Source organism: Oryctolagus cuniculus, chromosome 5 (genome assembly GCF_051225735.1).
Source record: "Oryctolagus cuniculus isolate XC-2025 breed Fujian yellow rabbit chromosome 5, ASM5122573v1, whole genome shotgun sequence".
In the NCBI taxonomy this organism is placed as follows: domain Eukaryota; kingdom Metazoa; phylum Chordata; class Mammalia; order Lagomorpha; family Leporidae; genus Oryctolagus; species Oryctolagus cuniculus.
Window position 1 is genome coordinate 1,659,800 of NC_142871.1, and position 24,226 is coordinate 1,684,025.

General features: G+C 55.2%; 1 protein-coding gene across 26 annotated transcripts in view; it reads right to left on the reverse strand.

Annotated features, from left to right (window-relative positions):
• Positions 1 to 24,226, reverse strand: part of AFDN (afadin, adherens junction formation factor) — a 145,433-nt gene that overhangs the window by 67,342 nt on the left and 53,865 nt on the right. For 16 of the 26 annotated variants that reach the window (XM_089332449.1, XM_051841910.3, XM_089332446.1 and 13 more), the window contains exons 4-8: positions 23,671 to 23,834; positions 21,876 to 22,036; positions 15,304 to 15,461; positions 6,461 to 6,572; positions 2,299 to 2,466 (exon numbers count right to left, since the gene is read on the reverse strand). In XM_089332449.1, coding sequence (XP_089188575.1) covers positions 2,299 to 2,466; positions 6,461 to 6,572; positions 15,304 to 15,461; positions 21,876 to 22,036; positions 23,671 to 23,834 — 763 coding nt within the window. The remainder of the gene's footprint in view (positions 1 to 2,298; positions 2,467 to 6,460; positions 6,573 to 15,303; positions 15,462 to 21,875; positions 22,037 to 23,670; positions 23,835 to 24,226) is intronic. The other 10 variants (XM_089332450.1, XM_089332447.1, XM_070074581.2 and 7 more) reach the window with 2 other exon arrangements.

Consider the following 24,226-nt stretch of genomic DNA (forward strand, 5'->3'; position numbering starts at 1 on the left):
CACCTGGGCGCCGGGATCTCCCCACACCTGAGAGACACTTCTAACTACGAAACTAACCACCCAAGAAACCAAGAAACCACCAAGAAACCAACCAAGAAACCACCCAAGAAACCACCAAGAAACCACCAAGAAACCACCCAAGAAACCACCCAAGAAACCACCAAGAAACCACCAAGAAACCACCAAGAAACCAACCAAGAAACCAAGAAACCACCAAGAAACCAACCAAGAAACCAAGAAACCACCAAGAAACCACCCAAGAAACCACCAAGAAACCACCAAGAAACCACCAAGAAACCACCCAAGAAACCACCCAAGAAACCACCAAGAAACCACCAAGAAACCAACCAAGAAACCAAGAAACCACCAAGAAACCACCAAGAAACCACCAAGAAACCACCAGAAACCAAGAAACCACCAAGAAACCAAGAAACCACCAAGAAACCGCGGGTGTGAGGGCGGCAATCCTCCCTGCAACGCGAGGCCGCGGCTCACCTGGCGCTCTCTGTCCAAGGCCCAGAGGGACGTCTGACACGGACAAAGCGCTGGATGAACACGTGCCAAATCCACATGTTCATCCTCCCTCAGCTCGCCACCAAGATCAACTCTGCGCCGTTCCCGGGGAGTCATCTGTCCCGGCCGCGCTGTGCGGCAGGGGGCAAAGCCGGCATCCCCTACGGGCGCCACTTAGCACCTCGGCTGCACTTCCGATCCGGCTCTCTGCTGACGCTCCTGGCAAGCAGCGGAAGACGGCCCAGGTCTGGACCTCTGCCCCCGATGTGGGGCACCTGGAGGAAGCTCCTGGCCCTGGCCTGGCCCTGGCCTGGCCCAGCCGCTGCAGCTACTGGGGAGTGAACCATCAGATGGAAGCACGCGCGCGCGCGCTCTCTCGCACTCGCTCACTCGCTCGCTCTCTCTCTTTCCCTCCCTCCTAACTCTAGTTTTCAAATAAATACTCTGTTGTTTGCTCTTTTTAAATTTTCTAAGGGCTAACACTCTCAATTCTCAAAAATTTGGATCTGGAGAAGACAATCATCAGTTTCCATCATCCAAATGTAAAACTCAAGGACAGACCCGATGAGTGACGAAGATCTTCACAACCTTGAGCTCAGGAGGACACGCACAGCCCCACGGGATCGGGCAGCAAGGCGGCCTCACCCTCACACGCAGCGCTGGGACAGGTCTCAAAGCCACGATGAACAGGGGCCCAGCCACACTAACGCGGCCCTCACCAAGCTCATCAATGAAAACGGACAGCCTCAAACGAAAGTGAGAGTAAGAAGTACTGAGAACCCGAAAGCCACACTGTCACCAACTATAAACCGGAGTGTCACGGAAACAACACCCCCACCCTGCACTGATGTAACCTAGCTGCACCACACGCCTGCTGTCCAAAAACACCCTCTCTAATCGTCAGTCAACCCCAACAGTTGGCTCTAAGACACTAAACTAGGCGAGCAAGCATGGACATCGCCAGAGAGGGCAGACGCTCCTCTCGGCTGTCTACGTGAGAGGCTCACTTCTCCACTTCGCTAGAGAAACTAACCAGGCTTCATCTGAACCCAGTTTCTGGAAGGCTCTCGTTAGCATTTTACAATACAGGTCACCTGATACCATTTTAACTAAATAACTAAGAAATGATGTAGTTTGGCTGAATGGCAGACATACATAGCATACACACATGCAAATATATGCAAATGGAGAGATGAACGCATACATAAAACATTTCTTTAAGATTATGAAGGTCATTCTCTACCGACAGTTAGCTTGTGACAATACCTTTAGCTTATGACTTTCCCACAAGGTATTTAGAGAACTAATATGACAAAAAACTTACTCTGCTATTTCAAAATCAAATTACCATGATGAATTTCTTAGATCTTCTATTAAATTTAAAGAGACCCTCTTTAGCTACCATTCATAGAACACAAAAAATAATATACTCCTCTGTTAAATCTGCCCTAGGAGGGGAAATTTTCAATTTGTCATTATTAGTAGAAGAACAGTGTTTTATTACAGTTTTTTGGAAAAGTTTTCCTAAAAAGAAATACATTATTTAAAACTCTTAAGCATGACATGCCAATTTAAATTTTGTTCTTAATACTCTTTTTACCCACATGAACTTTATTTGTATGCACGAGTGCACACATTCTATGACTCTAAGTTTCTTTTTTCATAAATGTCATTTTGCAAAGGCTCCTTTTTTTTTTACATAAATGATTTACAAACAGCCAACAGAAAGGTCACCTAAGCAAGACGTAGCAAAGAAAGCTTGCCACCTGCGACCGGCTCTCTCACCTGGGCTTAACTCCACCAGGTAGGGCAGCTTCTCGGGCGGCAGGGCCGAGCCGTAGCCGGCCCCGTCGGCCCGCTCCTTCCCCCTCAGCGGCCTCGCGTCCCCCTGCTTCTTCACTGCCGACGGGACGGGGTCTGGCGGCCTCCTCTTCAGCTGGAACACGAGTATCCCTGGAACAGCAAACTGGACGTCAGCAACCCGGCTCCAGCGGCGTGGCGCCCGGGCGAGCCACCTGCCGCCAATGGACAATGCGACGAGGTCAACCGAGTGAAGCTTAACCACCTTCTCAGGCCGCTGCACGTGAAGAACGACACGTCACCCACTTAAGAAATAAGTGAAAGTCCACGTTGGCAAATAACCCTAAGACCAACAAACATATTCCTACACTCACACGCAAATGCATGCCTAAAAACATATTTCCAGTTGATCCAGTTTTTACTTAATTCAAGTGAATTAGTCAAATTGCTGTGAATTCTGAGTTAAGCTTATTTTGTCTCGGAAAAAATACTAAACAAGTATTTTTTAAAAGATGTATTTATTGGGGCTGGTGCTGTGGAGTAGCAGATAAAGCCACCGCCTGCAGTGCTGGCATCCCATATGGGTGTCGGTTCAAGTCCCTGCTGCTCCACTTCTGATCCGCTATGGCCCAGGCTGGTCCAGGCTGAAGGCAGGAGCCTCCAACTCCATCAGGGTTTCCCACGTGGGTGGCGGGAGCCTAAGTATTTGACCCATCTTCAATCGTTTTCCCAAGCACATTGTGAGGGGGCAGCTGGCACTCACCAGATCTCAGGTGCCAGCACTGCCGGAGACAGCGTAATCCACACAGCACAACTCAGGCCACGAGCACGTATGCTAATGAGGCTAGAGACTGTTACTAAGAAAGACGTGTCTGCAATGCAGCACAGTGGGCTAAGCCTCCGCCTGCAGCACCAGCATCCCATGTGGGTGCAGTTCATGTCCCGGCTCTTCCGATCCAGCTATTAATGGCCTGGGGAAGCAATAGACGATGGCCCAAGTGCTTGGGCCCTGCACCCAAGTGGGAGACCCATAAGAAGCTCCTGGCTCTAGCCCGGCCCAGCTCTGGCCATTGAGGCTATTTGGGGAGTGAACCAGCGGATCGAAGACCTTTCTCTCCATCTCTCCCTCTCTCTATTCACTCTACCTCTCAAATAAGTAAAAGCTTTAAAAACAAATTAAAAAAAAAAAAAAAATCCATCTTCAATACTGATACAATCAACTGGCGCGAAAGTTTGTCTTTTTAATGCAAAGGCCCTCTGAAGTGCAGTAACAGCTCACTCAGGGTGAAAAATTCTAAAAGCCAAAAAATTGTGTCTTATCAAAAACACAGCCATCAGCTGTCCCAGCTTTGAAATAACTACGTAAACAGAATGTTGCTAAGTGTGAATTGATTTCAGGCCGACCATCCTGAATCAGAAAATCCAAATCTGAAACTGAGCGCTGACCAGACGCCGCTCGGCCCTGACGTCCTGGAGAGGCTGCGGCTGAAACACAGGTGCACCTAAGACACTACACACAATCACCTTCAGACACACGTACATGTGTCCACACACAATCACCTTCAGACTCACGTACAATGTGTCTACAATCACCTTCAGACTCACGTACATGTGTCTACACACAACCACCTTCAGACTCACGTACATGTGTCTACACACAACCACCTTCAGACTCACGGGCATGTGTCTACACAATCACCTTCAGACTCACGTACATGTGTCTACACACAACCACCTTCAGACTCACGGGCATGTGTCTACACACAATCACCTCAGACTCACGTACATGTGTCCACACACAATCACCTTCAGACGCACGTAAATGTGTCTACACACAATCACCTTCAGACTCATGTACATGTGTCTACACACAATCACCTTCAGACTCACGTACATGTGTCTACAATCACCTTCAGACTCACGTACATGTGTCTACACACAATCACCTTCAGACTCACGTACAATGTGTCTACAATCACCTTCACTCACGTACATGTCTACACAATCACCTTCAGACTCACGTACATGTATCTACACACAATCACCTTCAGACTCACGTACATGTGTCTACACACAACCACCTCAGACTCACGTACATGTGTCCACACACAATCACCTTCAGACTCACGTACATGTGTCTACAATCACCTTCACTCACGTACAATGTGTCTACACACAATCACCTTCAGACTCACGGGCATGTGTCTACACACAAGCACCTTCAGACTCACGTACATGTGTCTACACACAACCACCTTCAGACTCACGGGCATGTGTCTACAATCACCTTCAGACGCACGTACATGTGTCTACACACAATCACCTTCAGACTCACGTACATGTGTCTACACAATCACCTCAGACTCACGTACATGTGTCTACACACAATCACCTCAGACTCACGTACATGTGTCTACACACAACCACCTCAGACTCACGTACATGTGTCCACACACAATCACCTTCAGACTCACGTACATGTGTCTACAATCACCTTCACTCACGTACAATGTGTCTACACACAATCACCTTCAGACTCACGGGCATGTGTCTACACACAAGCACCTTCAGACTCACGTACATGTGTCTACACACAACCACCTTCAGACTCACGGGCATGTGTCTACAATCACCTTCAGACGCACGTACATGTGTCTACACACAATCACCTTCAGACTCACGTACATGTGTCTACACAATCACCTCAGACTCACGTACATGTGTCTACACACAATCACCTCAGACTCACGTACATGTGTCTACACACAACCACCTCAGACTCACGTACATGTGTCTACACACAATCACCTTCAGACTCACATACATGTGTCTACACACAACCACCTTCAGACTCACGTACATGTGTCTACACACAACCACCTTCAGACTCACGGGCATGTGTCTACACACAATCACCTTCAGACTCACGTACATGTGTCTACACACAACCACCCTCAGACTCACGGGCATGTGTCTACACAATCACCTTCAGACGCACGTACATGTGTCTACACACAACCACCTTCAGACTCACGTACATGTGTCTACACACAATCACCTCAGACTCACGTACATGTGTCCACACACAATCACCTTCAGACGCACGTACATGTGTCTACACACAATCCCTTCAGACTCACGTACATGTGTCTACACACAATCACCTTCAGACTCATGTACATGTGTCTATACACAATCCCTTCAGACTCACGTACATGTGTCTACACACAATCACCTTCAGACTCACATACATGTGTCTACACACAATCACCTTCAGACTCACGTACATGTGTCCACACACAATCACCTTCACTCATGTACATGTGTCTACAACCACCTTCAGACGCACGTACATGTGTCTACACACAATCCCTTCAGACTCACGTACATGTGTCTACACACAATCACCTTCAGACTCACGTACAATGTGTCTACACAATCACCTTCAGACACACGTACATGTGTCCACACACAATCACCTTCACTCATGTACATGTGTCTACAACCACCTTCAGACGCACGTACATGTGTCTACACACAATCACCTTCAGACACACGTACATGTGTCCACAATCACCTCAGACTCACGGGCATGTGTCTACACACAATCACCTTCAGACACACGTACATGTGTCCACAATCACCTACACCTACACAAAATACAAATGATTCTGTGTTGAGACTTCAGTCTCATCCCCAAAACATCTTGTATGCACAAATATTCCAAAATCCTGAGCAGCTGTCCTGGCCCAAGAACAGCAGACAGGGTTATTCGGCCTGCACTTGAAATTACTAAATGGCTGGATAATCCTCAGGGCTGTATGCTGCATCCCTATCACAACCAAGCTGCGAAGCACCACGGCCACGCCGTGCTCCCACCCTGCAGGTAACCTTGTCTACTGATGTAGCGCCGAGAGTGCAGTCACCTGCAGTGTCCCCAGCTGCTCGGGGTCGCAGAGGAGATTGGGGTTATCTGAAGACAAGGGTGCTTACCTGGGCGAGCTCAGCAGGTGTCAGAGGGAGGCACAAAGTGCCAAGTAACACACAAGTACTTGCTACATCGTCTGGTGAGCTGAACAGCCTGTGTACCGTAGAGAGACCCGATCACTCGCAAACCACCTTGAAACTGACTCAGAGCACAGCTCACCCTTGTCACTCGGCCACTCCCTGAAGATCTGCAAGGGACACTCGTCATCATCGAGAACCATTTCCTGAGCGCCTCTGTCATCCGAATGCTGGGCTCCCGGAGGAAGCATGACCTGCGAGAGAACACAGCCGTGAATTCCCCAACTGCTGGCCGCGAGGACAGAGGTCACCGCGGAAGCACCAGATCCTGCCCCAGAGCAGCTCATCCGAAGAAAACCATCCATGAGCAGGAAAGAAACCCGTTTAATCACAAGGCTAGAGCTGCCTCAGCAGTTTTTATTCACTGCCCACAAAAAGAACTGTCTCAGGCTGCCTGCCTGTTTAATCAGAGAACTTCCCTATTGTGGGCTTCACCCTCTCCAGTTCCTGACCCAACTCTCCATTCCAACAGATGTTTCCATAGAGCAGACCCACCGGGTGAGACCCCCTGGGGTGACCACAGTCCAGCAAGACGTCAACTGGCTCCTTGTCCTGTCGGTGCCTGTCTCGGAGGTTAATTTGAGTCAGACCACTCAGCCGAGAGCAGGACGCTGGGTTCACCGCACTCATGGAAGCGCACGATGCTGAGCCGCTGTTTACCGTGTGTGGCTCTTGGTGCTCCAAGGAAACCGGAAGCAGGGCTGAACAACAGCACAGGCAGCCGAGGACACGTCCTGCCCCGGCTTCACCCTGACCAGCACACCACAGGCATCTGTGCCATCTTTATTCCCAACCTACCTGAGTTCATGTAGAAATGTGCCACCGTGTGCACACACCAAGCAGACGAGACCTTCAGCGAGCCCCACGCCTTCTCCACGACACTGCCAGCCCCTTAAGGAGCCAGGTGCGCCGGAAGCCACTCACACTGAATCGATCACGTCCTCCAGACCTCGGTGTCCTGGCATGCACCCACACTGCCCCGGGCCACACCATCCCACAGCGACCCTGGGCGCTTCCTGTCTCTGTCCCATCATGCCTTCACAGCCAAGCCACACTCAGCTGCGCAGGGCCCGTGCTCCCACCAAGCCTCCAGTCTGCCAAGCCCCCTGCCCACCTCTCCTGCCTAGCTTTGCCCACACATCCCTGGCCCCGAGTACAACCTCTCCAGGAAGCCTGCGGACTCCCAGGCTAAGTGAAAAGCCACCCTCTGCGGTCCTTCTCAGCCTTCTGTGCTCATACCCTTGTGTGCCGGCAGGGCATCCTACAAAGCGGAGACCTCAAACAGTGACCGGTGATTCTATCTGTTCCGTATCGCTAAGTGAACGAAGACTACTGGAACAGCTATGACAGCAACCTGGGAAATCAGGGATTTCTAACCCAACTTGGACAGAAAGTCGGCTCGACTTGCACTGCCAGAGCCTTCAGCGGAACAGGCAAGGGAAGAAACCGCAGAAACCGCAGCCGGAGGCGGCCTCCGGGGAAGTCGCCAAACAGCTCAAGAGGGCTGGCCAGGGCCAAGCCGCCCCGCCCCACCCCGCACCGCCCCGCACCGCCCCACCCCGCACCGCCCCGCGCTTCGGGAGGGTCCGACTCCCGCTGAGTGCTCCTTCCCTCGGGCTTTCCTCGCAACAGCCAGCGAGAAGCTACCCAAGGGGCCAGTGTCCAAGACCCTGCATCAGATGCACCTGCATGGAACCGAGCTAGGCAGACTTCACACACACACACACACACACACACACGCTCAGAGGTCACGGCGGGAGGGCGCCGGGCCCTTCACAACACTGCTTTACCCAACACTCCCAGTCGTCCATCATGGCTCGGCTTACTTTCTCTGAGTAAAGTGTACCTCCTCTCTTCCCAATAATGCTAGCCAAGGATTCCTTCTAAATAGAACAGCGGCTACGCCCCAGAGCACAGCCTTCCCGCGGGGCTCTCCTCCACGCACGCGGGGAGAACGCGGCGTCACGTGCTCAGCCGCCGCCAGCCTCGCCTCTCGCGGCTCCCACGGAAGCCATCTGCGGGAACCCCACCGCGGGCCTGCTGTTTCCTTTCTGGGAGCACGTCTCCTCCTTTAAACTGGCCAGGAGCACCTCCTCCCAGCGCGGGCTGCAGCGGAGGAGCCCACGCGGGCCCGCCTCCCGCTCCCCACAGGAAGGGGTGACAGACACAGGTCAGTCACTCCCCTGCAGGGCTGTGAAGCCCTAACCCCACCTCGGCCTCTCCCCAGGCTCCTCGCTGCCCTGCTGCCTCAGGGCCTCCTCCCCACACTTCCCCTCCGTGAGGCTGCACACGGCACTCAGCTGCTGGCTTTTCTCTTGTTTAGGTGACTGCCTTTACAAAAACAGACTATGTTTTAAAGATTTATTATTTATTTGAAAGTCAGAGCTACACAGAGAGAGGAGAGGCAGAAGGGGGGGGGGGGTCTTCCGTCAGATGGTTCACTCCCCAGATGGCTGCAACGGCAGGAGCTGTGCCGAACCGAAGCCAGGAGCCAGGAGCCCCCTCCAGGTCTCCCATGTGGGTGCAGGGGCCCAAGCACTTGGGCCATCGTCTACTGCTTTTCCAGGCCACAGCAGAGAGCTGGACTGGAAGAGGAGCAGCCGGGACCAGAACCGGCGCCCACATGGGATGCCGGCGCTTCAGCCCAGGGCGTTAACCCACTGCGCCACAGCGCTGGCTGCAAAAAACAGACTATTTTTAAAAATGTTCCCAGGTAAATGGCATAGATTAATTCATAGTGTCTGCAGATGCTGCCCTCAGCAGTCCCCTGACTCTTGCTATACATACACGACACTGCGAACACGTCATCCTTCTAGAAGCACATTCGGGAAGCACTGGCTGCTTGTGTAAGTTAGACGACACAAGTAGCATCAGCCACCGGGTTCCTAAACCATGGGTCCTGACCAGCACTGGTCCCCCGCGCCGGGCACCGCCTCCACACCGAGCACACTGTCGGCGCGTCCACACCCCCACCTGGGCACTGTGTCCACACCGAGCACACTGTCGGCGCGTCCACACCCCCACCTGGGCACTGTGTCCACACCGAGCACACTGTCGGCGCGTCCACACCCCCACCTGGGCACTGTGTCCACACCGAGCACACTGTCGGCGCGTCCACACCCCCACCTGGGCACCGCCTCCACACCGAGCACACTGTCGGCATGTCCACACCCCCACCTGGGCACCGCCTCCACACCGAGCACACTGTCGGCGCGTCCACACACCCACCTGGGCACCGCCTCCACACCGAGCACACTGTCGGCGCGTCCACACACCCACCTGGGCACTGCGTCCACACCGAGCACACTGTCGGCGCGTCCACACACCCACCTGGGCACTGTGTCCACACCGAGCACACTGTCGGCGCGTCCACACACCCACCTGGACACTGCGTCCACACCGAGCACACTGTCGGCGCGTCCACACACCCACCTGGGCACTGCGTCCACACCGAGCACACTGTCGGCGCGTCCACACCCCCACCTGGGCACCGCCTCCACACCGAGCACACTGTCGGCATGTCCACACACCCACCTGGGCACTGTGTCCACACCGAGCACACTGTCGGCGTGTCCACACCCCCACCTGGGCACCGCCTCCACACCGAGCACACTGTCGGCGCGTCCACACCCCCACCTGGGCACCGCCTCCACACCAAGCACACTGTCGGCGTGTCCACACACCCACCTGGGCACTGTGTCCACACCGAGCACACTGTCGGCATGTCCACACACCCACCTGGGCAGCCCAGACTTCCGGTCGACCCTGCCCTTCCCACTGGACAGGCTCCACTCTGGGTCCAGCGTCTTCCGCCTGGACCCCTCATCCTTGAAATATCCCTCCCTCCACTCGGGGTCTATTCTACGTCCAGTGTCTCTCAGTCTTAGCCAACTCCATCATTTGGTGGACAATGCAAGGTAGTTATGGTTTTGTTATTTTTTTAAAAAAAAGATTTGTGTATTTGTTTGAACATCAGAGAAAGAAAGAACACCGTCCACCTGCTGCTTTACTCCACGGATGGACCCAACGGCCAGGACGGGCCAGGCCAAGGCCAGGAGTCCAGAGCTTCAGCCAGGTCTTCCATGAGTGTGGGGGGGGCATCTTCCGCTGCTTTCCCAGGACATTAGTAGGGAGCTGGACCAGGACTCAAACCAGCACCCATCAGAGATGCCAGTGCTGCCGGCAGTGGCTTTACCCACCATGCCCCAAGACCAACACCGAGAGTTATGTTCCTGCCATGAATGTTTTGAAATGTCCTTATTTCATTCACTAATATCAATCTAGAAGGAAAATCATTCCACTTTACATTTAAAAGCATTGCTTCACAGTACGCCAGAAAAGACAGGTGCCAATTTTACTCCACATCCTTTATTGGAATTGGTTTCCCTGTGAACCCATTATTCTGCTTTACCCCTAGTGCTCTGAAAATTCAAAATGTGCTTTGGTTTAGGTCTTTCAAAGCAACTGTACCAGCCGGCGCCGCAGCTCAAAAGGCTAATCCTCTGCCTGTGGCACCGGCACCCTGGCTTCTAGTCCCAGTTGGGGCGCTGGATTCTGTCCCGGTTGCCCCTCTTCCAGTCCAGCTTTCTGCTGTGGCCCAGGAAGACAGCGGAAGATGGCCCAAGTGCTTCGGCCCCGCACCCACATGGGAGACCAGGAGAAGCACCTGGCTCCTGGCCTCAGATCAGCACAGTGAGCTGACCGCAGCAACCACTGGAGGGTGAACCAACAGTAAAGGAAGACCTTTGTCTCTCTCTCTCTCTCTCACTGTCCACTCTGTCAAAAAAAAAAAAAAGAAAAAAAAAGAAAAAGAAAAGCAACTGTACCATCAGCTGGCAGGCCTTTCAACCTCAAACTAAAACATCTGCAGCTATGGGATAACCCAGCATTACCACTGCACAGATACAGGACAGCCCAGCGTGACCACTGCACAGCTACGGGACAGCCCAGTGTCACCACTGCACAGCTACGGGACAGCCCAGCGTGACCACTGCACAGCCACGGGACAGCCAGTGTCACCACTGCACAGCTACGGGACAGCCAGTGTCACCACTGCACAGCTACGGGACAGCCCAGTGTCACCACTGCACAGCTACGGGACAGCTCAGCGTCACCACTGCACAGCTACGGGACAGCCCAGCGTGACCACTGCACAGCTACGGGACAGCCCAGTGTCACCACTGCACAGCTACGGGACAGCCGGTGTCACCACTGCACAGCTACGGGACAGCTCAGTGTCACCACTGCACAGCTACGGGACAGCCCAGCGTGACCACTGCACAGCTACGGGACAGCTCAGTGTCACCACTGCACAGCTACGGGACAGCCCGGTGTCACCACTGCACAGCTACGGGACAGCCCAGTGTCACCACTGCACAGCTACGGGACAGCCAGTGTCACCACTGCACAGCCACGGGACAGCCCAGTGTCACCACTGCACAGCTACGGGACAGCTCAGTGTCATCACTGCACAGCTACGGGACAGCCCAGTGTCACCACTGCACAGCTACGGGACAGCCCAGTGTCACCACTGCACAGCCACGGGACAGCCCAGTGTCACCACTGCACAGCTACGGGACAGCTCAGTGTCACCACTGCACAGCCACGGGACAGCTCAGTGTCACCACTGCACAGCTACGGGACAGCCCGGTGTCACCAATGCACAGCTACGGGACAGCTCAGTGTCACCACTGCACAGCTACGGGACAGCCCGGTGTCACCAATGCACAGCTACGGGACAGCCCGGTGTCACCAATGCACAGCTACGGGACAGCCAGTGTCACCACTGCACAGCTACGGGACAGCCGGTGTCACCAATGCACAGCTACGGGACAGCCCGGTGTCACCAATGCACAGCTACGGGACAGCCCGGTGTCACCAATGCACAGCTACGGGACAGCCCGGTGTCACCACTGCACAGCTACGGGACAGCCGGTGTCACCACTGCACAGCTACGGGACAGCTCAGTGTCACCACTGCACAGCTACGGGACAGCCCGGTGTCACCAATGCACAGCTACGGGACAGCCCGGTGTCACCACTGCACAGCCACGGGGCAGCCCAGTGTCACCACTGCACAGCTACGGGACAGCCCAGTGTCACCACTGCACAGCTACGGGACAGCCCAGTGTCACCACTGCACAGCTACGGGACAGCCGGTGTCACCACTGCACAGCCACGGGGCAGCCCAGTGTCACCACTGCACAGCTACGGGACAGCCGGTGTCACCACTGCACAGCCACGGGGCAGCCGGCGTCACCACTGCACTGACATCCTTTTCCATGTCCTGTTTTCTCTGACTGGCTCTGCTTCAACTAAGTGCCAAGAGATTCTACAAGAGTCATCTAAATTTTTTCTCTTGTACCTGCTTTTCTTTTCCTCCGTATGTATCTTCCACACGCTCATCTCAACATTTGCCCCCTCTACCGCTCATGTACTTACATTTTTAATTTCCTCTGCCTGTTCCTCGTGGAGCGCGACCCTCGTCCTCACCCCCAGTCTCTGAGCTGTCAGGCTCTGAAATGCTCTCCCCAGTTTCTTGCGCTGTCTGTCTGCATTTCAAAGGTGTGTGTCAAATGTCACTGGACCCTGGCCACACAGTCACTCACCACAGCAAGTCCCCAGCAAGTGGAATGTCACCTCTATGCTGCTGGGAGCTCTCAGAGTGAGGTCACCGGGCAGAATGTCCACAGGCCCTCCTCCTCTTGGGAGCCAGTGCTTTGGGAGCGATTTGTCAAGCTGGCCGTGAATATTGTGAATATTCGGCGTACACCCTGCTGTGGCACCTCCTGTTTTCAGCAAGGACCTGTGCTCTCTGTTTTGTCTGCTACCTCGCAGCCCAGGGGCTCCCATCGACACCCATGCCCAGCCCCACTGCAGCCTCTCCCTGGGCTCAGCTGGACACGTGATACAGCAGCCGGGACAGAGCAGGGCTGGAGGGGCTCCCCACTTCCACCAAGACTTTCAACCACGCAGCATTGTTCTTTTCAGCCTGGCTTTGGCACTGCCTTAGCAACACCCACGCCTCCGCCCCCCACCTCCTGGGAGGGGCTCGGCAGCCCTCCCCCCAAGCTTCTCTGGGCTGCTGGACGGAGGCCACACTCAGCCCGCAGGGCTCCACCAACCCCACACTCCTCTCTCCCCTACTCTTGTGCACTGCTACTTTTATTATCTGTCATTCGAATGTGAGAAAAGCGCTTCTTTTCCATCCATTTTCGGCCGAACACGACCACATTCACAAAACTATGCATCTACTAGCTTTCCCCCCAAAAATTTAATTTCTCTGCTTTTCAGCACGAAGCAAAGCAAAGCAGCGTCTTCCACTTATTTCCACCTGTAGCTGACAGACAAGGCACAAACCTGGCTGGCCACACGGCTGAGAGGCCTACAGGCAGAAAACAAGAGCTACGCTCTGCCCAGACTGGGATAGAACGCTGTTGGCACAGGATGCCCACGTCCAACCACAGATGTAAAACTCCCCCGTCACAAGTACAGAAACTGACACGCCGGCTTTCAAATTCGTATGCAAATGAAAATAACCTAGAATACAGCAATTTTTAAAAGCAACACACAGACCTACACTGGCAGTTTGATAGTTTCTAAATGGCATGTAGGTCTCCCACGGGACTGACGCTCGCGGTGCTGAGCGCTTCCCGAGACCTGTGCATGTCGCACACACAGCTCCATCTGCAGGCGCCAAGCTGAGCAGGGGACAGCACAAACGTCCGTCAGCAGGAGAGTGGACCCCTCACATCGACTCCCAGAAGCCAAGCGGAGAGCAGCACGTGCTGCACATTCCACAAGACAGCGGCCACATCTGCCTGGGGACGCAGCCCAGGGGAAGACTGGGTCACAGAGGCCAGGAACCTCAGAATTGACAGCATTATTTCATTTCTCAATAATTTCAGAGAGAAAAAGTAAAACAAGTAGTCACTCGATTTTAGCATTCAACAATCACTTGCTAAGAGAAGAGAATGGGAGACATCCTTGCTTTAAAATCTATGGTCAGGGGCCGGCGCTGTGGCACACTAGGTTAATCCTCCACCTGCAGCGCCGGCATACCATACGGGCACCGGTTCTAGTCCCGTTTGCTCCTCTTCCAGTCCAGCTCTCTGCTGTGGCCCGGGAGTGCAGTGGAGGATGGCCCAAGTGCTTGGGCCCTGCACCTGCATGGGAGACCAGGAGGAAACACCTGGCTCCTGGCTTTGGATCAGTGCAGCTCTGGCCGTTGTGGCCATTTGGGGGGCAAACCAAAGGAAGGAAGACCTTTCTCTCTGTCTCTCTTTCACTGTCTGTAACTCTACCTGTCAAATAAATAAATCTTAAAAAAATAAAATCTATGTCAGCTAAAGACTGATGGAGACACACTGCTCATAAAGAAGTGTAACTTGTGAGTTTAAGAATTTTCAAGGTTATGTTACAGTACGATACCACCTGATCCTACTTAGTGCTACCCAAGCAATTCTGGGGCACAAAATGCTGCTGTATTTCTTGAGTACTAGAACCAAAGAAATTTTTTATCTCTAAGAAATTATACCTGACTGCTAACATTACTGAAAATAAAATTTAGTGACCTATTAAGAAAAACAAGTTGGAAGAACACGTAACAAAAAGCTGATAGTGTGTGTGGTGACTGGTAGCAGAATCAGGGTAACTTCTATTTTCATTAATTTGTCTTTTATGCTTTTCTTATTTTATACAGTAACTAATACTACTTCTACTATGGAGAAGAGACTGCTGTATTGCTACATGTATTTATCACATGGCTTCAATTAATGATTCTAATGACACAGTGGGGACAAAGTCAGCCCAGGTCTAACAGACTTATGGAACATCTTCACTGATACACAAACTCTTGGCACGCGTCAGACGGACTCCGGACACGGGGCAGGGCCCGATAAGACACGCACGTGAAGCACTCGCTTACCCTAGCCAGGCAGTAATCCTTGGGGTTCTCTTTCTCCAGGCCATACTTCTCCAGCGCCTCAGCCACAGCGAAGTCTGCAGGATCCGTAGTGGACAGCAGGATCGTCTTGTAGGGAATATTTGGCTTTAAGCTGTCTGCGTAGATCCTCAACGTCCCACCTGAAAGAAACGGACACACGTCCCTGAGCACAAGCTGGGCCAGTAAGAGAAGTGACGCCGCAGCTGCTCACGGGAGAGCACAGAACCGCCGATCGGTGCTCTCAGCCCTGCCCGCGACGCCCACCAGCCTCTGCCACAGGGAACAGCCTCTTACGGCCGCCGTTCAAGCCACGCGTCGCCCTGTGATGCCTGACTCGCGTTCTCAGAGCGCCCAGACAGGAAGGACGCCCGAGTTTCCAGAGCTGCTTCCTTCACCCTCCCTCCCCGCCTCGCCCACTTCCCTCTGCCCCCTCCCGATCACCTGGCTCCCGCTTCCAGGGACAGAACCCGCTCAGTCAGGCCATCGCAGGGACCCAGATCTGCGCCCAGGGTTCTTCACGGGGCTCTGCCTCCAGAGCAGGGCTGCAGGCCCCCTCCAGGGACGGCAGATGGGACCGCCACTCTCCACTGCGCGCCCGTGGGAGCACGGCACGGGGCCGTCCTGCGGTGCTCCGTTCTGTCTGCAGGGTCCTCTCTTGTGGAGCTGTGATGCATGGTGCATCATCCCCTGCAGTCCACTTACAGCCCAGGTTTAATCAGCCCTACAAGCTCCGTCCCCACGGGGACAGTGGAGGAGAAGTGAGGCCGGCCCTCTGCACACCGCCACAGTGCATGGGGGACATTCTGACTTCTCCAGGCCTCGCATCCTCACTGCCAAGCCGGAGAGCCAGGCCCTGCAGCCCCCGGTGTGGGCTCTGACCTCCTGGCAGTCACTGTGGCTACTGAATCACCTCCCACTCTGTATTCTCTTTGCATAAGTCTGGTACAAACTGCAATGTGCTCGCTTAACGCACATGAAAGAATGTTGATGTTTCAAGAAGTCACCCAGACAGCGCTGTGACTGCAGATCTGCTGAGCCAGGCCAGGGGTACCCTCAGCACACACAGACTCACGCTGCCCAACGGGGCGACAGGGCGTGCGCCCGTCTTCGAAGGGCAGCGTTCCAGTGGGAAGGGGGACCGCAGGGGAGAGCACTCACAGGAAAACACGCCACGAGGATGGCGGTCGCCGAGAGCTTCCTGAACCCTGCTGAGTCAGCCAAGACCAGCACTTGAGCTGGGCCCTGGGAGCAGGCTCTCCCCACGCCTCACTGCAGCCCTCCCTCGGCACCTGCCACTCTGCTGGCAGCTGCCGACCTGACGGTGCTTACAGGAAGCGCACGTGCAGACAGGGCCCAGCGCCTCCAGACTGAACCCATCCAACCACCAGAGCAGAAGGGCTTCCGCTGTGACCCCTGAAGAAGCAAGCCGACACCCTCACCCAGCCGCTGCAGAGAACACCAACGGCCAGACGGCTGACTTTGCTGAAGCGATTTACTCCCGCTAAATGCCTGGGTAAGTACCTGGGGGTCCCAAATTTGCAGACCGCAGAGCTCCAAAGACTATCTGGTCTGAAAAACTTCAAGGCTGGAACCTCACGGGCATGACTAAGACACGCAGTGCGGCACCACGGCCACCCGATCCCGAGCGGCACTCCACTTCCGGTGCAGGACAGACACAGCCGCAGGCGGTAGCTCCCGGCAGCCTCTCGCTTACGTCAGGCGGAGCGTTCTAGAACTTCCGTCTAAGCCCGTGACTGGGTTCTAGTGAACTGAGGTTCAGGCACCCAACACACAGGCAGGAAGCAGCTACAGAGCACCTCAGATGGGCTTAGTCCGAAAAGCCGAAGGCACAGCGATGCCACGGGAGACACCACCGCCCAGCACGGAGAAACGTGCCAACACCGTGAAGCTCCCGGCACGGCACGGACCCAGTCCGCTCTGCCGACAGGGTTCACCGCAGACTGCTGCCCATTCTGCAAGCGAACACACGAGGCACACGGCCCACGCACGGGCCTAGCACCTCTGCACGCGCGGGTGCAGCGTGAAGCTGAGGGAGAGGCAGCAGCAGCTCCCCGGGACTCTCCATGAGTCTGCACACCTTTCTCAGTGTGGGCGGGACCCGCGCGGTGCCGGGGCCGAGTACTGGTGCCCCAGTCATGAGCCGACACGGGACAGCCCAGGGCGTCTCGGGCCCCTGCACACTGAGGACACCACAAAGCCAGGGCAAAGCTGGTGGGGGGTTCACCGCACTGCTGTTCAGCAAAATGAGCTGAGGCGCATACAAATCCCATCACCAGAACCTGGGGCGAGAGGGGAGGGGGGAGGGGACCTGGGGGGAGAGGGGAGGGGGGAGGGGACCTGGGGGGAGGGGGAAGGGGGGAGGGGAGCTGAGGGAGGGGGGAGGGGGGAGGGGACCTGAGGGAGGGGGGAGGGGTGGAGGACCTGGGGAGAGAGGGGAGGGAGAAGGGGACCTGGGGCGAAAGGGGAGGGGGGAGGGGACCTGGGGGGAGGGGGGAGGGGTGGAAGACCTGGGGAGAGGGGGGAGGGAGAAGGGGACCTGGGGAGAGAGGGGAGGGGTGGGGGACCTGGGGTGAGGGGACCTGGGGTGAGGGGTGAGGGGTGGGGGACCTGGGGTGAGGGGACCTGGGGGGAGGGGTGGGGGACCTGGGGAGAGGGGGAGGGGGGAGGGGACCTAGGGTGAGGGGGGAGGGGACCTGGGGTGAGGGGGGAGGGGGGAGGGGACCTGGGGGGAGGGGGAGGGGGAGGGGACCTGGGGAGAGGGGGAAGGGGTGAGGGGACCTGGGGGGAGGGGGGAGGGGACCTGGGGGGAGGGGGGAGGGGGGAGGGGACCTGGGGGGAGGGGGAGGGGGAGGGGACCTGGGGAGAGGGGGGAGGGGGGAGGGGACCTGGGGTGAGAGGGAGGAGGGTCTCCGGCCGCCATCCTCAGGGGAAGCGGCACCCGCAGACGCCGTGTCCCCGCCCATGCTGCAGATGAACTCCAGAGCAGGGCAGTCACAGCGGATTGCAGGGCTCTGGTTTTCTGAACACGTTATTAATGAAAACAAACAAGAAGCTGAGCGCTGTGGCTTCCCGGATATCAACCTCCAACAGTTCTGCTAAGGAAATTTGGCCTCCTACAGCTTCCTGGGCATCCTACAGACACGCCCACCTGGGACAGACACGCCCACCTGGGACAGACACGCCCACCTGGGAGGGTCGGCTGCTTCTGCTCTGAGGGCCTCTGCCCTCTGCCCTCTGCCCTCTGCCCCCTGACGAGTCTCCTAACCACTCTGGCATCTTACTCACTTCCACCCACACCTGGCGATGCTGCCTCCCGTGGCCACGTGTCTCCCAATCTGCCGAAGGGCTCTGGCACAGCGCCTCTGACCCGGCAGCCGGGGGCTCCCTTCTCCCCCATCACCGAATCTGATCACTGCAGAAAACCCAGCTCCCCCGACAAGGCCTTCCGCCCTGCCACCCAGCCACCTCCACACAACTGGAACCAGGGCTTGTCCGTGAAGCCGGGCCTGCTGGGGGCCGCTCTCGTGTCACCTCTCCACCGCCTAGGCCGCTCCCTCTAGGCCCCACGTCGCGGCTGAGCCGGGCGCTTACTCCTCTCACAGGCAACGCAACCTCTCAAGGCCACGCCACCTCTAATCACGGTTCCCAAGCCCATTTCCCTCTCCTCCACCTGACCTCCCGGACTGAGCCTCTACACTGAAAGCTCTCTAAATCCCTGCTTAAAATTCTTCCGCAGCTTACTAAGGAAGAGCATAGAACGGTCCCACCGCAGTGCACCCAGTGGCAGCGAAGACATGAGAAACTTCCTAGTTTACCTTTAACACTGCACTGAATTCACACTGAAGCATCGCATTATAAAAACACGGCTTTTACTTATAAACACTAATACTCTAAGCTACCGACCTTCACCATGCCTCACACCCCACCCCACCCCCGCCGAGGCCACCCGACTGCACCCCCGGGGACCAGGGACTCCTGCTCAGGAACCACCGTGACGACGCTGCCACACTGCCGCCGTGACAACGCTGCCACGCTGCCGCCGTGACGACGCTGCCACGCTGCCGCCGATGACGCTGCCACACTGCCGCCGCGGCACACCGCCTCCGGGTCTGGCACACAGCAGCACACGCCTGTACTGTCTGTTGGTACATGTGCTTGTACGTCATTTCCTGCCTGCCTGAGCAGCACAGGACACGTGTCAAAGAAACCAGGCGGGTCCTGACAGGCATCTGGTGTGGTTTTTACAGAACCAGGAAGCCCTCCCTCTCCAGCTGCTGCAGATCCAGCACGACGCGTCCTTGAAAGTGTGATGACGACTCGGGGCTCCGGACAAGCAGGGAAGGCCGGCGCAGAAGCAAAGCTCCAGGCCAGCGGCTACCTGGACACCTAATAGCACACGGCAACGTCTCTGTCACAGGGCGGGGCAGGGCGACCCGTACCCACACCCACAGTCCCTGGAGCTGCCTGCCACGTCTGCGTGTCCCCACGGCTTTCACGTGCTGACGTGTGGTCCTCCGGTCAAGTATGAAGTATGAAATTAACCTGACCACGGTGTTTGCAGGACCAGACAGGGCCACTCGGGTGGGGCCCCAGACTGAATCCTGGTGCCTTCACGAGGGAGCCAGCCCAGAAGAGGCGCTCACGCAGCACAGGCCCACACGCCCCCTCGGGGCTCTCCTCCCTAAACCTTACCCCGCCTCTGGTGCAGGAGACAGTGAGTGAGTGGACATGGGCTGGGAGGGGCTGCTAACAGGCAGTGGGGCCCATGAGGCCACAGCGCACACGGACAACCTGAGCACACGGCAAAACCCTTGGCGCTCAGGCGTGTTCTCAGAGAGCAAAGGGTTAAAATCAAGCATTTCTTCTGGTCAGAGCACTGCCAGCAAGGCTTTATGCAGCAAACCTGCCGTTCAAACGGGCAGCCTCTGCGTCCGCCGTATTCAGGCAGGCGCACCGCACACAGCACGAGTCGGCCTCGCGGCCCCCGAACGTGACACTGCAAAGGAATCGTGGGGCAGAAGGCACTAAAGCGGAACGGCCCTCTAGGGTAAGGATCACTTTTGAAACAAGTCATTACACCATTATCTAACAAGCAAAATTATTTTGTAGCAAACTTTAATTCTGTTAAGTCTCTTTCCGTCGGCTGCAATGAAAAGCTAATGATAAATAAAAGTTTTAAGTGAAATAACTAAAAATATACAAAACTAACTTGTAGCTCAAAGAGTAAAGTCACTTGCTTCACCGCTCTGATCTGCACGGCCCTCAGAAACAGAGCCTTCTCCAGGCCACACAGCCAAGGCAGGAGGCGGCCGGAAGGCCTGCACGGACCCCTGCCCTACAGGGACAAAAGCTGGCCTCCTGAAACACACCTGGTTACCTTGCAGGTCGCTGTTGAAACTACCAAGCGTGGAAGACATAAATCCCTAGAAGAGAACCTGAGTGCAAAGCCACACAGGAAGGTGACCCCGCGGGAGCCAGTGCAGCGGACGCCGTGCCCCTCGGCAGTCTCAGGAAACGTGGAACGCTCGGGCGTCACGATGCTGGGATAATTCTTACTGTTACACCACGATCACATAGCACAGAAAGAAATCACGCTAATTTACATGGTTAGGAAGCAAGACTTCCTGCAGAAGACACTCGGACTTTCTAAAGCCAAGACAGTTTAAAGGAACAGGTCTGGACGGGAAACGGAGATGACTGGCCGTCCCATCACACGGGAGGCTACCCAAGAGCCCCGGGGTCAGCCAAGGCCCAGGGGCCGGCCAGAGGAGACTCCCGTCGCCAGCTGGTGATTCCAGAACAAGGAGGGCAGGGACAGCAATGGATCAAACACCGGCATTTAAATCCAAGAGCCCATTAAAAAGGTCTAAAACTCACTGGTCCCCTGTCGAGGACACTATGGCAACTCCTCGAGAGCTGCAGGCTTCGGGTTTACCTAATCCAGGAAACAAATAGGCGAAGAGGGGAACGGTAACCAGCGACAAGCGACGCGGTCAGCGACATTCGCAAGCAATGACCGAGTGCTTCCCACAGGCTGGGGGGTGAGCAGAGACAGACAGAAAAACCGACTGTCAGCTGAGAGGTGCGGGCGTCGCTGGAGTCTCTGGAAGTGTCTGAGGCACCCCGGGGAGCCACGATGGTGCCGGGCCACAGCAGCGGTGAGGAATTACCGTCAGTTCAGCTCCTGCAACCGTGGTCACAGCACTGCGCTGTTACAGGACAGCGTCCTTCAGGAGAATTCAGGAGAACACTCCCGCGGACGCAGTGACTCGCCTGGTAACGGAGGCAATGCTGCTGGAGCCAGGACACACGAGCTGCTAACGACCACAACCTGTACCTCGTCTCTTCCCCGTATATCTGAAATTTCCCAACATGAAAAAAAACAACCAGCAATACATGCCCGGCAGGAACCGTGGACTAAGCCCGCGTCTGGTGAGGAGGCCACGCCGGGAGCACCTTGTTAGAAAGCGCAGTCGTACATCAAGGACAAGTAAACCCCCCCAGACGGAGCAGAGAAGCACGCGGGCTCCCACCTGAATCAGGCCGCCCGTCGGAGCTTCGGAATTCCTGCATTCTCTTCTCCAACTTCTGCTGCCTCCGTCGCTTCATGACCACCTCCGGGTTGGAAATGGTTCGCGTGAAGCTGGTCTCGGGCATGTCCTTGTACACCTCGGCTGCCAGGCGCGAATTCTCACTGTGGGGAAAAGCACAGGCGCCCTTCAGTCACCGCTCCAGTAAGTACAGCCGCCCTTCAGTCACCATTCCAGTAAGTACAGCCGCCCTTCAGTCACTGTTCAAGTACAGCCGCCCTTCAGTCACCATTCAAGTACAGCCACCCTTCAGTAACCGCTCCAGTAAGTACAGCCGCCCTTCAGTCACCGTTCCAGTAAACACAGTCATCCTTCAGTCACCCACCAATCACACAAAGTCAAAACAGCAGAGGTACCCGGCTACCTCCACAGCCTAACAGTGTGTCCTGTGCCATCTGCCCGGTGCTCATCACTATGAGACCGTAATTAAACTGTGTGAGTTTATTTAACTGTTGTGTTTTCCAGAAAGCTCTAAGGGACAGGGCAGATGAGACAGCTTAGCGGTTTCTACCAGTGTCGTCCTAAAACAGATAACAGGGTGATACGATACCACAACATTCCAACGAGAAATAAAGAGGATTAAATCTATTTTACTAAAACCCCGTCTCACTGTATACAATGATGAGCTGAAAAGTAAAGATAAAAAGCAGTTATACTTGGCTAAGCTTTATACATGTACTTTTAAATTTTTTAATAAAATAGTTTGATTAAAAATCAGGTAAACTTTTAAAAAAGTCAAGTTGAACATTTTAAGCAATTCATTTTCCCAAATGTACTACTTCCTAAACGGAGCTGACACACAGAACCATCAGACAGCCCGAGTGTTAGACCCTGCTCGTCCTTGGTTTGCCTCCGAAATGAGGACTCTCCCTGCGCAGACGTCTGTGCCCTGCTTGTGTGCTACGTGCTCAGGGATTGACTGCCTGGGCCACGCTGCCCTGCGGAGAAACAGCTGAGGACTCGCGGGCCATCCCACGTCCACACCAAGGAAACATTATTCAGAGACAACTGTTTAACATCCTCAATACATAAACAACACCTACACTGCGGGGAGACAAGCTTTACAAGAGCAAACAGGCTCAGTGTGTGAAAAGACAGCACCTTACTACAGACAAAGCGAAGTCGGCTGCTCGGACAGGCACTGAACAATTACAGCGCCAGGGAAGCGGCACTGGAAAACAACGCAGTTGGTACCGACCGACAGCAAGCTGCCCGTGCCTGAACCGCTGGCCGCAGACGGTGGCCAGGAGCTGCCCGCTCCAAGGAGGCAGAAGGCCCAGTTCTGCTGTCTCCGCTGTTTCAATGAAAACACGGTGATTCTCTCACTTCTTCAGCTCTGTGGCCAGAGCGCTCACACCTCCTGGGTAAAGTGTACAGTAGGAAGGGGCCGTGGACCCGCCAAGGGGACATCTGCTTTTCTGCCTGGCCTTGCCAACCTCCGACCAGGAGCCAAGTGCACCTCAAGTACAAAAGGAAGCACTGCTCCTTCAGTGACCAGAGCCACAGAAGCGAGAAGAGGACCCGCAGAGGAGACCCCTGGCGTGGGCGTCCACCAGTGCGAACCAGGGAGTGCCTGGGGCTTCCAGAGCGCACGCATGGGCGGGGGGGGGGGTCCCGTCAGCGACAAACCCCGGTCCGTGACACCCCGTCATCTCCCTGACAGGGCGAGAAGCGGATCCAAGTACAACGCACGCCTGACGGCCAGGCTTCCAGCAACGCCCCCGCGGCACACACTCACACGTCATCCCCGGGGAGAGGCCGGTCCTCCCGGTCGGACGCCTGTCTCAGGGCCTCTTTTTCTCTCTTCTTCTTTTCCTTCTTCTCTTTCTTCGAGAGAGTTCTCTTGAAATTCTGGATGACGCCTTCTTTCTCTTGCTTCTCAGGTCCATTACTTTGAGCCTTCTGATAAAAGGAACGTTATCAACACGTCGGCCCTGCAGTTACCACGCAATCACGGCACCTGCTAGCCCAGGACAAAGCTACGGGACACAGAAAGGTCTAGGATGGACGTTATCTTCACTGGGCTGACGGCTACACGGCTGCATGTGTCAAAACCAAACCGCATACTCAAGACTGTGTATTTCATCACAGACAAACTTAACTCAATTTAAAAGCAACAAGCAAGCAACACAACAAAGCCACTGATAAAACTGTGGTGGGAATCATGAAAGCCGAATTTCAATGAATAAAATTCTAGTAATTTGCATAAAGTGATTTGAATAAAAGGAATCTAATGAAAACACGGGCATCTGGAGCCTAAATCATCATCTACTGCGCAGACGTTCTTCCTCACT